The sequence below is a fragment of the Triturus cristatus genome, chromosome 9, assembly GCF_964204655.1.
Source record: "Triturus cristatus chromosome 9, aTriCri1.1, whole genome shotgun sequence".
Taxonomy (NCBI): domain Eukaryota; kingdom Metazoa; phylum Chordata; class Amphibia; order Caudata; family Salamandridae; genus Triturus; species Triturus cristatus.
This window is the reverse complement of record NC_140592.1, coordinates 168658666-168672743: the sequence shown is the minus strand read 5'-3', so window position 1 is coordinate 168672743 and position 14078 is coordinate 168658666. Positions and strand designations below refer to the sequence as shown.

Below are 14078 nucleotides of genomic sequence, written 5' to 3'. Positions count from 1 at the left end.
GTGACATGATACTTGAACTTTCGGACTGACCCTCAAATAAAATGCCCATTGTAGATTTAAAAATGCATTAGCTGTAGCCAATGTATGTCTGACCGACCTTAAGTATATCAGAGGTTCAAAGCTGCAAGCTTCGTTGGGTGGGAAATCACTTAGGCTTAATCCCCTCATCTCATTTGTAACCTCCACTCTTGTGCAAGTCATGGCCTTACACCATGCCCACGAATGTCCTCCTTTTGATGGTACTCAGCAATTGATTTCTAAATAGACGACATTGAGGATTCCCATTCACCGAGACTCACCATCACTGAACCTATGGGCATAGTTTTAGGGACATGAGTTTATAAGTGTAGGCCCCGAAGGAAGACGTTAACAACTTCCATAAAGTCTTTACGGTCTAATATTGTAATGGCTTTCTGAAAGAGTTTGTAATACATAAGGAGGCAAATCCTTCTTGGAAGGGGGAGGATTGTATGTGTCAGCAAGCATGATACTTCATGTACACCAACAGAGTAAGCATTTATCCAGTCTGCAAACACAGCTCGTGATTATGTACTTTGGTATGCAGTGGATGTCATTTAGCTACTCTAACACAGCACTCAAAGCATTGTTCTTTGTTTTTTCAGCTTTGTCTGATGAGTGGAGAAATTATACAGATGTCCTCTCAGATGAGCCTGATTTTTGAAGCGATGGATCTTTCTCAGGCATCGGTAAGGTACAGGTTTGGCATGGGGCTTCAGATTAACCTACACCCGCTCCGCCTCTTTGCTTTATGGATTAAGAGTTAACTCAATGACATTTTTCATCTTTTTCAGCCTGCTACAGTGAGCCGATGTGGTATGATTTACATGGAGCCCTTACAGCTAGGTTGGATGCCGCTTGTAACATCCTGGTTGAACACACTGCCAGATGCCTTAAAGCAAAAAGACCATCTAGCTCTACTGTCAGATCTTTTTGATTGGCTGATTCGACCTGCTTTACGGTTTCTTCGAAAAGTTTGCAAGGTTATAAAACATATTCTTCATGGTTTTTTTTTGAAAGACTAACCCTGCTTTCCAGCAGAGATTCTTCTGTATGGGTTCATATCACATTTATTTTATTATGTGTTTAAATGCTGCAAAAACAATAACGGGATACAATATAAATAGGCCTTGAGATTTATAAACCCAATGTTCTCCAAACTGTTGAATACCGAGACTTTGTGAAAATAAGTCTGTGCAGCGCAAATTGTCTGCAGGCTATTGAGAACCGGGCAGGATTACGCTTAAACTCACCCTAAATATCTTATGCTGTTCTATTTCCATTTTCTCATTCTTAAATGGTGTATTTTTTTTATTTATTAGGAATTGGTGCCTACAAGCAACAGCAACACAATTGTTTCACTTACTCGGCTCTTTGAAATGCTACTGTTTGAAGTTGTACAAGAAGATCCACTGAATAAAAATGTCAGGACATGGATAATGGTCAGTCTCTAATTTAAACAGAGTTGATTAGATATGCACAGTGTGTGGATCTGTGGAGAACAAAAAACTTTCCATCTAGATGAATCTGCATATTAATTATATCGCAAAGATATAGAACTTACGATGGTTTAGACTGCTCAGATTGCTATTGCCATGGGTAAAATAACATCAACATACTTTGCTGATAATCTTTCGAAAAATTATCTACATCATATCTTCAAACCTGAGTTTCATAAGAATGGTTAGTTTAGGTTTTGCTTCTTATGGTAATTCAAGAATTTCATAGGAATGGTTAATTTAGGTCTTGCTTCTCATGATAATTCAAACTTGTATGTGCATTTACCAATGTTTTTTTCAGTGTGATGATAATGATAGGTATTATATTCTCTATTTATATTATTTGCATTGTTTGATATGAACAGCTGTACTGATGATACAGTTTATTTAATGATGCATGACTTTTTTTTAAAATATTTAATTGAAAATGCACAATAATTTTGAGAATTTGCACACACTCAATGTAGTCAGTTTGGACCCCACCTAAAGAAACCAGACATTAGATTACCACCAATCGGTTTTACCACGGAATGGGCATAAACACTGTTCTGTTTGGCATCAAGATAACTAGCTCAGGTCAGCCGATTGAAGTGAATGGAAAATCCTCTGCTTTTCTGCTGAAATGCTACGTTTGCAGAGAAACCACCATCTGAATTTCCTCCACCATATAGTTCCATAGGTTAAGGAACTTTGACTGTTGGACTCTCCTTGGATTTAGCATAGCCTTCAGAAATCTGAGGCTTTTCTTAATACCCCATCTCTAAATCAGCCTCTTGTGCGATTCTAAAGTAAGACCAACATGAACACCTTTAAAGCTTGTAAATTGTGTTTGAAACTAGTGATGTAAAAATCACAAGTACAATAATGTGCAGCCAATGTTTGTTATTTATAGTTTACTACTTACTCAGAGCCTTATGAAATCCATTGTGTTCTTTTGTTTAAAGTACAGTATTGGTAACTAAAAGTTATTCACCATTGAATTCTCTCTAATATTCACAAGAGGTAGAATATCTCCCCACATGTGAGGATTCCTGAACACACGTTTTAGAAACTCCATGTTTCTCAAACATTGGATCTTTCCTTGATTCAGATGCTTGAATCTTCCCATTATCGAAGTGGAAGCCTCTGGTACATACTGAGCGGAAACAACTACAACACAGTATATATGTAGCAGCCATTTAACCTCATTTGAAAAGACACGAATTTCAGCCAGTGCGGCTCCACCCAGAGGTCATTACCATTCAGATTTTAACCACACAGCTTGAGTTCAAGGAGTCTCCACTGAGCTCTGTTCAGTTTGCTACAGGACAGTGCTTCCCTCAACTTTTCTGTTTTTATCAAACCCTGTTGACAGTACTGCTTGCATTTCTGTCTCTGTTGGTTGTGAAGAGGATCAGTTCCATGCAAGGAAACCTACCCCTTCTTCGTGTCCGATATTTATTTATTTATAAGTTTTATATAGCGCTAGCTAGACCCGTTGGGTATCAGAGCGCTTTACAACATGAATGAAATAGATTGGTGAAAAACATGCTATAAGGATACATGAGGAGACATGCATAACAATAAACATTTTAAGACAGAATGCATTAGAGGGGTGAGTCAAGTGAAAGCTTAGGTAGGTGAAACAGTCAAATGACCACCAATCCTTGATGGTCAAGATATTATGGAGAGTCAACTGGGTTATCAGAGCCTGGCTCAGTTGGCTTTGTAGGTAAAGAATTTGTTGAGGAGATGGAGTTTCAAATCCCTTTTGAAGCAGGAGACGGAGGAGTCTTCCTGACGTTATGGGAATTCCCATGATGATAGACATTATGTGCCCAATTCACAACTGCATTTTATAGTATGTAAAGTAGTATTACAATGGTACTACTTACTTACTACAAAATGCAATTCATAAACCTATGGGTGGAAATCTTCACCTCTCCTATATTGTTTATGGGCAGATCTCTGCACATGGAAGTTTACTACATAGAAGTAAACGTGGGAGTGACTAGGGAGATTGGTGGAAAAATGAAGAATATCTACTAAATGAGAGGGGTTTAGGGAGTAATAATGAGGGATTTATGGTGGGGTAAGAAGGGGCATGCTAATACAAACTCACCCATAATAGAGTAAGTCCTATGCTAGTCACAAACTGCACTTCTAAATTTACTACTGCCCTAAAGGTGACAAAACAGTAGTAAATGTGCTACAGCCCACCCTTGGAGTAGGCCTAACACCACACAAGGCCAGATAAAGCAACACACTCTCATAGAAAATAATTGAGGCAGAGGCTTAATATCACAAACCAGAAGAAATTCTGCTAAAAAATCAATTATTTTGACTTTTCAATTATGTGTTTGTATGTATTCACTGAAGAAAAAATGTAAAGTGATGTTACAGTTAAGTGATGGAATGAGACAAGAACTAAAATGTAAAACCCTCAAAACAACTCAAATTTTCCAGTTCTAGTTTAATCAACGGCTATAATTTGCACCCCTGACATGCACTGCTTATGACCTCACATATGTTAAATGACCTTATTGATGGCATCACTGATGACATTTCAAATGACATAATTGATGAGATCACTTATGAAATTTCTGATTACATCATTCATTGATTATGTCCGTGTTCTATAGACGTTGTGGATAGGAGTTAATTCAACAAGCTACATCTGTTCCCAATTTTCCATCACCAATCAGGTCATAATGGGCATAGCCCCCATGTCACATCAGTTTGGACCCAGCCATATTCAAAGCTGTCTTGACCCTGCTCCAATGGGAACAGTTTGTCCCAAACTGCCAGACAAGGTCCTCCATGAACCAGAACACAAGCAACCCAGGACTGTTTTTGCTCTAGTTCGGGCTCATCATTCAGTTATAGCTTGGTTCCAATGACACAGTGTGTACAAGATCCATGTCTCGGCATACCTATTCCACTCAGGGCAACATACTAAAGTATACAAAAAGGTGATGGATGGAATACTTGAATTAATCTCAACTTCTAGTAATTACTCTGGGCTGCCAGTCCACAGTTGCTTATCCCAGTCTATAGTTTTGTGTACTTTAGTCCATCTTTTTTAAACTTTAGTGTTACCCACTGATAAGGCACCTTTAGCCAAGCCATATGGACAACCCTCTGTAGTTTGGTAAAATACACAAAATACTAAGAAGCGCAGGAACGCATACAACGTTGGAGCCATTGTTAAAGCACAATATAAATGACACCATCTCTAAATAAATTAACCCTACAACAGTGTGCAAAGCTTCAAAATCATCAGGAAAGTTCTGCAAAAAAGTCCACACCTTATAAATACACAATTTACATGCAATCTGCTGATACTACTCTATATATGTGCTCAAACATCCACAGGTGGATAATTATAAGTGAACAGAAGCTTCTACTTTTGGCACAGATTTTTATAAACTGCCTTTATTTTTAATCCACAACCTACTTTGAAGCATGGCTCTGCAACCAACACACTATAATATCACTTTAGGCTTTGCTTTTTCAGTGAATATCTGGATTTATTTTACATTATTTTCTGCAAGCAGCATGTGTAGCACTTTCTTCAGATGGACAACCCTTCTCTGCATGGTATATAGCCATAGGAAGTGTTGGTTGGGTACAAGGCCTGGCCTCACCCCATCAGCACACAAACTCTAGTTTTATGCAGAAGAGATTGAATGCAGAGCTTTGCACTGGACAATTTGATAGTTTTGTTTGTCTAATGGTTTTAATATATTTTATAACCATTTTTTGGTGTGAAAACGTTTAATTGTTTCTTTTTTAAATTGAACAGTGTATATATAATATAATTTTTTTATTTCGTAGGTTTGTTTGCACAACTCTTTTCTTCATATGGTCTTCCGTGGCTCTAGAAATAATGATTTTACCGGTCTCCTCAGAAGTCACGAATTTCAAACAGTTCTTGTAGTATGTAGGAAAATGCTTCATGATGTTGTTCTCTTGCTCTCAGTGCTGAACTTCCTAGGTGCAGTTTCTTCACTTCTGCTCTCTGCTGTGTTCTCTTGCACTCTGCACAAACTATATGGTTGGGATATATAGCCCACAGATGCTCCCACATCCGGCTCATTCCCAGGGAGTATTGGCTAGGTTTACCCTTATGGAGCACTTGTTTGCACTAGGTGAATGTAACTTCGTGTGCCTCTTTTTGGCCAGTTGGTAATTAGAACAACTGTCAAACTTCCATTATCTTTGGGGCCTAGCCGGTTGTGCTCCTCCAGTCATCGAAGGCACATAGTTAAGTTATCATCCTGTGAGGATCCAGCTGTGGATGGGTATTTAGATTGTGTCCTCTGAGTCGAATGCTGTGGAGTTCTCCCTGAAACCAGGATTTAGTCCTATTGTATGCACAGCAACGTGCTCTATAGAAACACCAATGTACTAATGGTGATGTAGAAATACATTTGAGCTTTTTATCTAAAGGCTTTGGGCACATTTTTTGCATAGTGTTTCCTGAGTGCCTAATCTGAGCCCCTCTTTAAACACTCATTTCTTGAAAATGGTGTGACAGATTTAAACCAAATCACAAAAAAACAAGCTTTCTGAGACATGTTATTTCTGCCAAATTTGGTGCGATTTCATGAAGTCATTTTTTCTGTATCAGAGAGCAAATTTTCCCATAAGAATTAAAATGGAAAATAGCACTGTAGAGACCCACCCTTCTTCTTGCCCCCACCTACTTGACAGATCAGCACAAAACTGTCCATGAAGTATCCAAAGTGGATGAACTTTTACTCTGTAAAGCTTTCTGTTGATTCATCAGAAGGCACTAAAATTATAAAGAAATCAAAAATTGCTTTTCTTATGGGAAATCTGAGCTACGTTAACCTCACATTGCCAACTGGCAATGTGTATTATATATGTTCTAATCTTAAAGTTATGCAAAATTAATAATTAAATGTATTCATTAGCTTAAAATTGATAGTTGTCTTATTAATAAAATACATTTTAAACATTTAAAATGTAATTTAATTAACACAGCTTTTAATTTAATTTAGTAATTAAAATAATATTTCTAGCTAGAGTATTGTTTATTTTGTTTAAGAAATACTTATATTAATTTATTTTACATGTATATTTTACAATAAAATATATATTTTTAAAAATTAATATGCTTTAATAATTTTCCCTATTCTTTACCATGGAATCTCTACTGCAGTGGTGGATATCTCCACCAGTGTGGCGGAGATCTCTGCCTAGTTCAGAAAACTTACAAGTAGTAACTTTACACTTATAAATGTGGCCCCTACCCCTAGTTTCAGGGGGCAGAGACATGTATGTCTCTACTTTGGAGTACATTTACACCCAGAAATGGTGAATAGCCAGTGGTAGTACATTTATTCCAAAGTGTAAAAGTAAATGTATACATGTAGATTTTCTCATGTGTAAATTAACCTTTGTGATTAGACCCACATGATCCTTATTACATGGAGCCTTGATATGAACCTTAGTTGATGCATGTAGATTTAGGTCTGATTAAGGATCTCTAGTCATTGATGATGAATTATTATTTAAAATGTTCTCTAACAACTGAAGGCTCCCCATCCACTGCCACCATCTCATTCGCAGCAACCTCCACAACTGCAACAGCCACAGCTACTGCCACGATAACTGATTCCACCAACACCTCACCCTCTACCTCCATTACCACCACCAAGAACAGTAAAAGCAGAAAGTATGGAAGAAGAGGATATTGAGTAAGAAGAGGTCCTTGAGGATGCCAGCAGATGGAACAATTATGTAGCAAACTCTGTTAGTGAAGAGATCCACCAACAGTGGATTCCCCACCAGATGGCATTTCCATCTTTCGCTGTCTCATAGAGAGAAAGCGTCTAAAAGATTTTTTACTATTGATTCAAGTGCAAAAAACTATTTTCTATATGATTTTAAAGGCATACCAAAGGCTTCAAAAGCCACACCCTTAGTGGTCCACAGATGGAATGACCAAAAACCTGAAGCGAACTCCAACTACCTTCACAGTGACTGTTCCCAGCCTGGAAATGAAGTATAGAGCTTTTGACTACACCGGCATGCCTGATAGGTCACGCCAAAGCAGACTCAGTTGGACAACAAGCAGCATAGCACCATTGATTGAATGCCTCATCTCCATGTAATGCACCACCATGGAGGTAAGGAGGCTGCTTGAACTCCCAAGGCAAATGGGTCTCATCACAGGACACAGTAAAATCCGTAGCAGTGGCTAATGCAATAGTGATCTTAGGCCACTATAATTGCCAAATGTGGACTCATATAGGCTCTAATTTGGAGCTCATTACGGAAAAGCGATACTAAGGGATGCAGAGTGCGTCCACAGCCATAATTGATGGAGTGATGGATGTTTGTAATGTTGGATTCTATCAAATAGTGGGAACAGCAGTACTAACACGACTTGTAAGGCTAATGTGTACCGCTTTTCACCCCATACGCAAAATCGCATTATGGACATGCCATCTGATGGCAAATTATTATTTTGTTGCCATGCCAATGACGCCTTTAAGAGCTTGAAAGGAGAGACAGACACAGCAAGATTGTTTGATTTCCTTCAAGCTTGCATACAGCTATCCTTTCACAGCTCAACAACCTGAGGAAAGCAACCTCTTAGAGGTGCCTTCCAGCCACAGCAGCCTTATCACCAACAACAATAGCAGTACTTCTACTATAGGATGCCATTCTCCAATGCATTAGGTCAGAGGAACCTCAAAGGCACAATAATGTGGTATATCTACTGTCAAGAAGAGAGGTAATGAGAAGTCAAGGACAGTGGCCCCAGACTGACACCGACTACAGGTTTCTCCGATTCCTGCTTTGATTGAAGAACAATTGCTACAAAAGCTGTGAACTAAATGGAGTAGCACCTCTAAATTCTCAAGGGACTGATCTGCTCAGCATTATAATTACCAGAGCTGTTCAAATTGTAAACTTTTGTTAAAAGTAGTATGCAATCACTATGGATAAGTAGGTTCTGAATATAGCACACTATGGGCATTGTAGGAACTTGGGTTACTGATGGAGGGGGGTTGAAACCTTACTCAAGCAGCAACCACAATTCCTATCAGGGTGGAGTCACAAGTAAACCCTAAATTAACCTTGGCTTGACCCTCTGGTAGCTTGGAACAAAGCAGTTACTTAGAGGTAATGTGTAAAGTGTTTGTGCTGCACTTCAAACAGTAACTTTGGGCCATATGTACCAAACAATTTTGCATTTGCTAATGGTGCGAATCAGTAATTTCGTCCCTTTGCGTATGGCAGACAGCCATTCAAAATGTATGAAAGGCTTTGTAGTCGCAATTTTAGGTAAGCACGAAATTAGTAATTACCTAAAATTGCGAGTACAAATAGGGATTCACAATTTGCAACTCCTTTGACACATGTACCAGGCATTTTCTAAATGCAGACTGTACCTTTAGGAAAATGCTATTGCCATAGACTCCAAGTCGATGATAACCATGTGCAAATTTTGTAAAAATGCAAAAAAATGCATTTTTCAAAGTGCCATGTAGCTCACACATACCGCTAGGGCATGTGTGCACTTTACATGGCTTTGCATTACATAAGTTGCGATTACTAATTAGGTATTCGCAAATTAGCCATTGCACAATCATTCGCACCTATGGGTCCTTAGGCACATAGGAATGAATGGAGTAGTATTACCTAATAGCGATTACCTATTTACTGAATCGCTATTTGGTAATATTAAGGAATTCCTAAATCTTTGGCAATTCCTTACATTCATAGCATTTTGCGATTACCAAATAGCGATTTGGTAAAAAGCGCTATTTGGTAATCACAAAATGCTTTTTTGATACATGTGGGCCGAAGTAAAAAAACAACCCAAAAAAAACCCACGCAAATTTAGAAAACTAGGGTAAAATCTAATAATTTATTTGAGACGGAAACAACAAAAATCCAATCAGTAGAACTGGAGAAATGCAATTTGCAAGACTTAAGCGAACAATAGTGCCTAAAAGCCCAAAATGCCAACTGTGTTTATCTGGTCATGCCGGACTGGGACTAGCGTTCGGGCCAAGTTAGGTCTGCTGATCAAAGTACCTTAAACCCTGGTGGCAGAACGTTGCAGGATCCCGCATTGAGGATATATCATGCAGCGGCTGTTCCAATGACCTGCGACCGGTGATGCAAGGTCCTGCATCAAGGATGTGTTGCGCAGTGACGGTTCCGATGAAGCCATCGGCGAGGCTTGTGAGGCGGGGTCCTTCATCATCGAGAATACCATCCACGGGGGCTTGCGATGCAAAGTCCATTGTCGGGGGTGCGTCGCACAGCAGCGGTTCTGAGGAGATGTGGGCTGCAATGTGAGGTCCAGTGTCGGAGATGCATCATGCAGCAGCAGTTCAGTTGTGGAGCTGCGAAGAGATGCATTGCACTGCATTGGTTCTGTCCAAGAAACAACAGCTGGACTGGAAGACTACCTTCAGATCCACTTCCAAGGGTCCAGGACAGGGGTGACACTACTTGAGGTGCAAGACACATAGCAGACAGTGTCAAAGTGGTTGGAGCCTTTTCTGTCCCTGTGGCTCTGATCAGGATGCCGGCCAATTATCCCTTGGACTTACTCTGGTGGTCCTGGGATTAAGATGCAGGTTCAGTCCTTATCACTGAGGCAGCAGGGCAGCAGAGTAGCAGTCCCTCTTTCAGTTGTCCTTCTGAGTCTTCCACAAATCCAGAGGTGTACTGAAGAGTTGGTTCTGAGGGTCCAATATGTATAGTTGGTGCCAGCCTTGAAGTAGAAAAGGGTCTGGAGGTTTCTACCCCTAGAGGTGTTTGCAATGTCCTGCCTCCATGCATTGGCCCCAGCTTGTGTGGGTTCACAAAAGACTAGTGTGAAGGCCTTTGTAAGTGTGGTGGTGTAGGGCCTTTGTGATGTTCAGGTATGGTAGGTCACAGCTCCTCCCCCTATCAAGTTAGAGCTGGCCCTTTTGCCAACACTTGTTCCCCCTCTGACACACTGTCTGAGATTAATACTCAAAGACAACTGCCAGGTATACCTAGTCATGTGACCCAGGTTACAGACTGCAGGACCCAAATGGTTGCGACAAAAACTGTCAACTTTCTAAAAGTGGCATTTTCAGAACTGTGACTTAAATTCCAACTTTACCATTAAAGAAGGTTTTAATTTACAATTCTTTAGATACCAAACTCAACATTTCTACCTGCTCCCAATTGAAAGTTATCACTTATCACTCAATCTTATCCTATGAGAGAGGTAGGCCTTGCAGTAGAGAGAAACACATGTAAGAGTTGTTCACTACCAGGATATGTCAAACATAAAAGTACATGTCCAAATATTTAAAAGTACTCTGTCCTCTGGGCGATAGAGGTCCTACCTGTATTAAAATGAAAGGTTTAGGCCTGATGAAAGGTTTATTTCGCAGGTCAAAATGGCAGTTTAAACCTCACACACAGGCTTCAGTGGCAGGCCGAGACATGTTTGACAGGCTACTGAAGTGGGTGGCACAATTAGTGCTGCAGGCCCACTTGTAGCATTTAATTTAATGACACTGGGTACAGTTAGCACCACTATACCAGTAGTATTTATAAGTAAATTAAATGTGCCAATTGGGTGTAAGCCTCCTTTGGCTTGTTTTAGGTGGTCAGCACAAACACTTTAGCACTGGTTGTCAGTGGTGAATTACACTAAGTACGAAGGCCAACAAAAACCAGATCACAAAAAATAGAGGAATAAGGCAAAACTAGTGAAGGATATACCTTGGAATGAATACAAAAATCACCTGTAACTCTGCTGATGCAAGATGCTCATCAATGCATTTCTCTTATGAAGGCAGAAATGATTTGCATGCTGCAGAAAAGGACCCTTGAGCCCATTCCCAAGTTTCAATGCAATTTGAGGTACTTTCTTATCAGGAAGAAGTCAGAGGAATGGAGACAACTGAACAAATTCCTGCGAAAGCAACAGATTTTTATAATATCCCTTCAAGAGATATTTCAGCTGCTTCAGGAGGAAGAGTACATGACATTGCTGGTTATTGAAGAAGCATATTTTTACTCCCTGATATATCCCAAACACACAAAGTACTTACAATTTGAAGTAGCCATTGTCACTATTAATTACATGTCCTGTGCTTCGGATTAAAGTGTACACTCCATATTTTTACAAAGTGTCTAATTCCAGTGGCAACTCACCTCAAGAGATAGGACCATCATGTGTACCCATACCTGGACGATTAGCTCATCAAGGCCAACAACAAAAACCCTCCTGTGGTCTTCACTTCCATTTCCCTCAACCTTTTCAACTGCCTAGGTCTTCCCATCAGCATGGTAAAGTCCTCCATGACTCCGACAACTAGAAATCAGTTCCTAGGAGGCTTAGAGATACACATGTGGAAAAGGCATATCATTTGGAAAACCATACCTTTGGTCATCAGGTGACTGCAAAGCAGTTTTTAGCAACCTTACACTGTAATGGCCTGCAAGTACTAATTCATGCTCAGTATGATATTCTTTTGCATTCCTCTGGGGCCCAATTGCCGACTTATCATGAGAGCTCTTTTAGAGAAATTGGACTTCAAGTGGACCTAGTGAGAAGGATCGTTCAAGGATCTTGTAAGGATAACAGACAGAGTAAAGTCTTCCCTCCATTGGTGAATGGACAAATAGAACACAAATCAAGGACTTTCTTATCTTCCCATTACTTTTGTTGCTGTAATAACCATGAACCTCTCCATCGAGGGATGAGAAGCACACCTGTAAGAACTTTCCTCATGCTCCCTTTGGGGTAATGAGGAGACATCGCACCACTTAAATATATCCGAGCTCAGAGCAATTTGCAATGGACTAGCCTCATTCCTTCTGAGGTTCCGTCAGTCAGCCATTTTTAAGTGGACAGACAACAGCACATCTCCTATTACATCAACAAGCAAGGCATGACAAAATCACTGGAACTCTCGCAAGAATCCAATCAATTATGGGAATAGATATATCACAATGGAATAGTACTCAAAGCAGACCGTCTACCCAGAGTCACAAACAAGTAGAGAACAAGAGATGCTGGTACTTTACTAACAGGCACTGGCAGCCAGGTACGAGGAGAAGTGCATTTTCACGACATGGAATGTAATGTTTGATTACACCTTTCCACCATTTCACCATGTTCCATGGATAGTCACCAAAGTCAAATGGGAACCTCACCATTATCCTTATCACCCCAACTTGGTCTAGACAATATTGGTACTCGGAGCTTCTGAAAAGGACTGCTGTAAAGGTACAGCGGCAGTATTTCCTTTTATGCGCTTGCAAGAGCATTGTGGAACCATCTCAAACAAGACTTATAGAGGACTAAGTTCTATACCACTGCGTACACTTCCGCATCAACAAACCCTCTGGCCCCAAACCTGCACCGCACCCACCACAAAGGAACTGGAGCAAAGTCACAGAGGAGCAGCTCAACTCCACCCTCAACCGGGATGCTCCCTCCACATCGACCAACGCCAACCTTGCAGCCAGGGCCGGACTGGGAACAGAAACCGGCCCTGGCAAACTGCTCAGCTGCCCCTCCCTGGGGTGAGGGGGGAGTGCTTCTGAGCAGTTTGTGAGGGCCGGTTTCAGCCGATTTTGTTACTGGGGGCCTATATTGCCGACCCTTGGTAACTAAAACAGCCCCCCAGGGGCCCAAAACCGGCCCCCACCCTAGCGGCCTACCTGGGAAAAGCCCGGTGCCCGCTATGGCCAGTCCGGCCCTGCTTGCAACGAAAGAACTACACAGATGGATCTCCAACTGCACTGATGAACTCGGACCCCTTTGCAACCCCGGCAGACAATGCCCCAGGAAAGCCATCTGGTTCATCGCCGATCCCCAAGTATCCAGGCGTACCTGCAGACGTCTCGAGAAGAAGTGGCGAAACAGCAAAACATTGGAAGACCGCACCACATACAAGAATGCCATGACAGGACACCACCATCTCATCAAATTAAGCAAACAAACATTCATCCAGAACAAGATCACCACCAATGCCAGCAACTCGAAGGAACTCTTCAGTATCATCCAAGAATTTACCAAACCCTCCAGCGAAGCCACAGACATCACCCCTTCCCAGGACCTCTGCAACAAGCTCAGCTCCTACTTCCATCTGAAAATCAAGTCCCTCTATGACAACTTCAACGAATGGACACTGGACTTCATAACCACTCTCCCCTCCAACAACGCAAGCCAACCCACCATCTCCATCTGGACCCCAGCCACCACCAAAGACACCAAATTGATCATTAAAGGCATCCACTTCGGAGCACCCACGGACCCCTGCGCTCCGCACATCTTCCATAGAGCCGCCGCCACCATCACACCTGAACTACGACACACTATCAACACCCCCTTCGAAACCGGCACCTTCCCCGATGACTGGAAACGTGCAGAAGTCAAACCCCTGCTCAAGAAGCTCCCAGCCGACCCGAAGGACCTCAAAAACTACCGACCCATCTCTCTCCTCCCCTTCGCGGCCAAAGTCACTGAGAAGAACGTAAACGCCCACCTTACGAAATTCATCGAAGAGAACTCCATCCTTGGCCCCTCCCAATCCA

The 14078-nt window shown here is 41.2% G+C and overlaps 1 protein-coding gene across 1 annotated transcript in view; it reads left to right on the top strand.

The window, feature by feature from the left end:
* The window catches only part of DNAH12 (dynein axonemal heavy chain 12), a 1449067-nt gene that overhangs the window by 532495 nt on the left and 902494 nt on the right, over positions 1-14078 (top strand). The window contains exons 33-35 of the mRNA XM_085624669.1: positions 624-707; positions 813-1001; positions 1341-1460. Coding sequence (XP_085480795.1) covers positions 624-707; positions 813-1001; positions 1341-1460 — 393 coding nt within the window. The remainder of the gene's footprint in view (positions 1-623; positions 708-812; positions 1002-1340; positions 1461-14078) is intronic.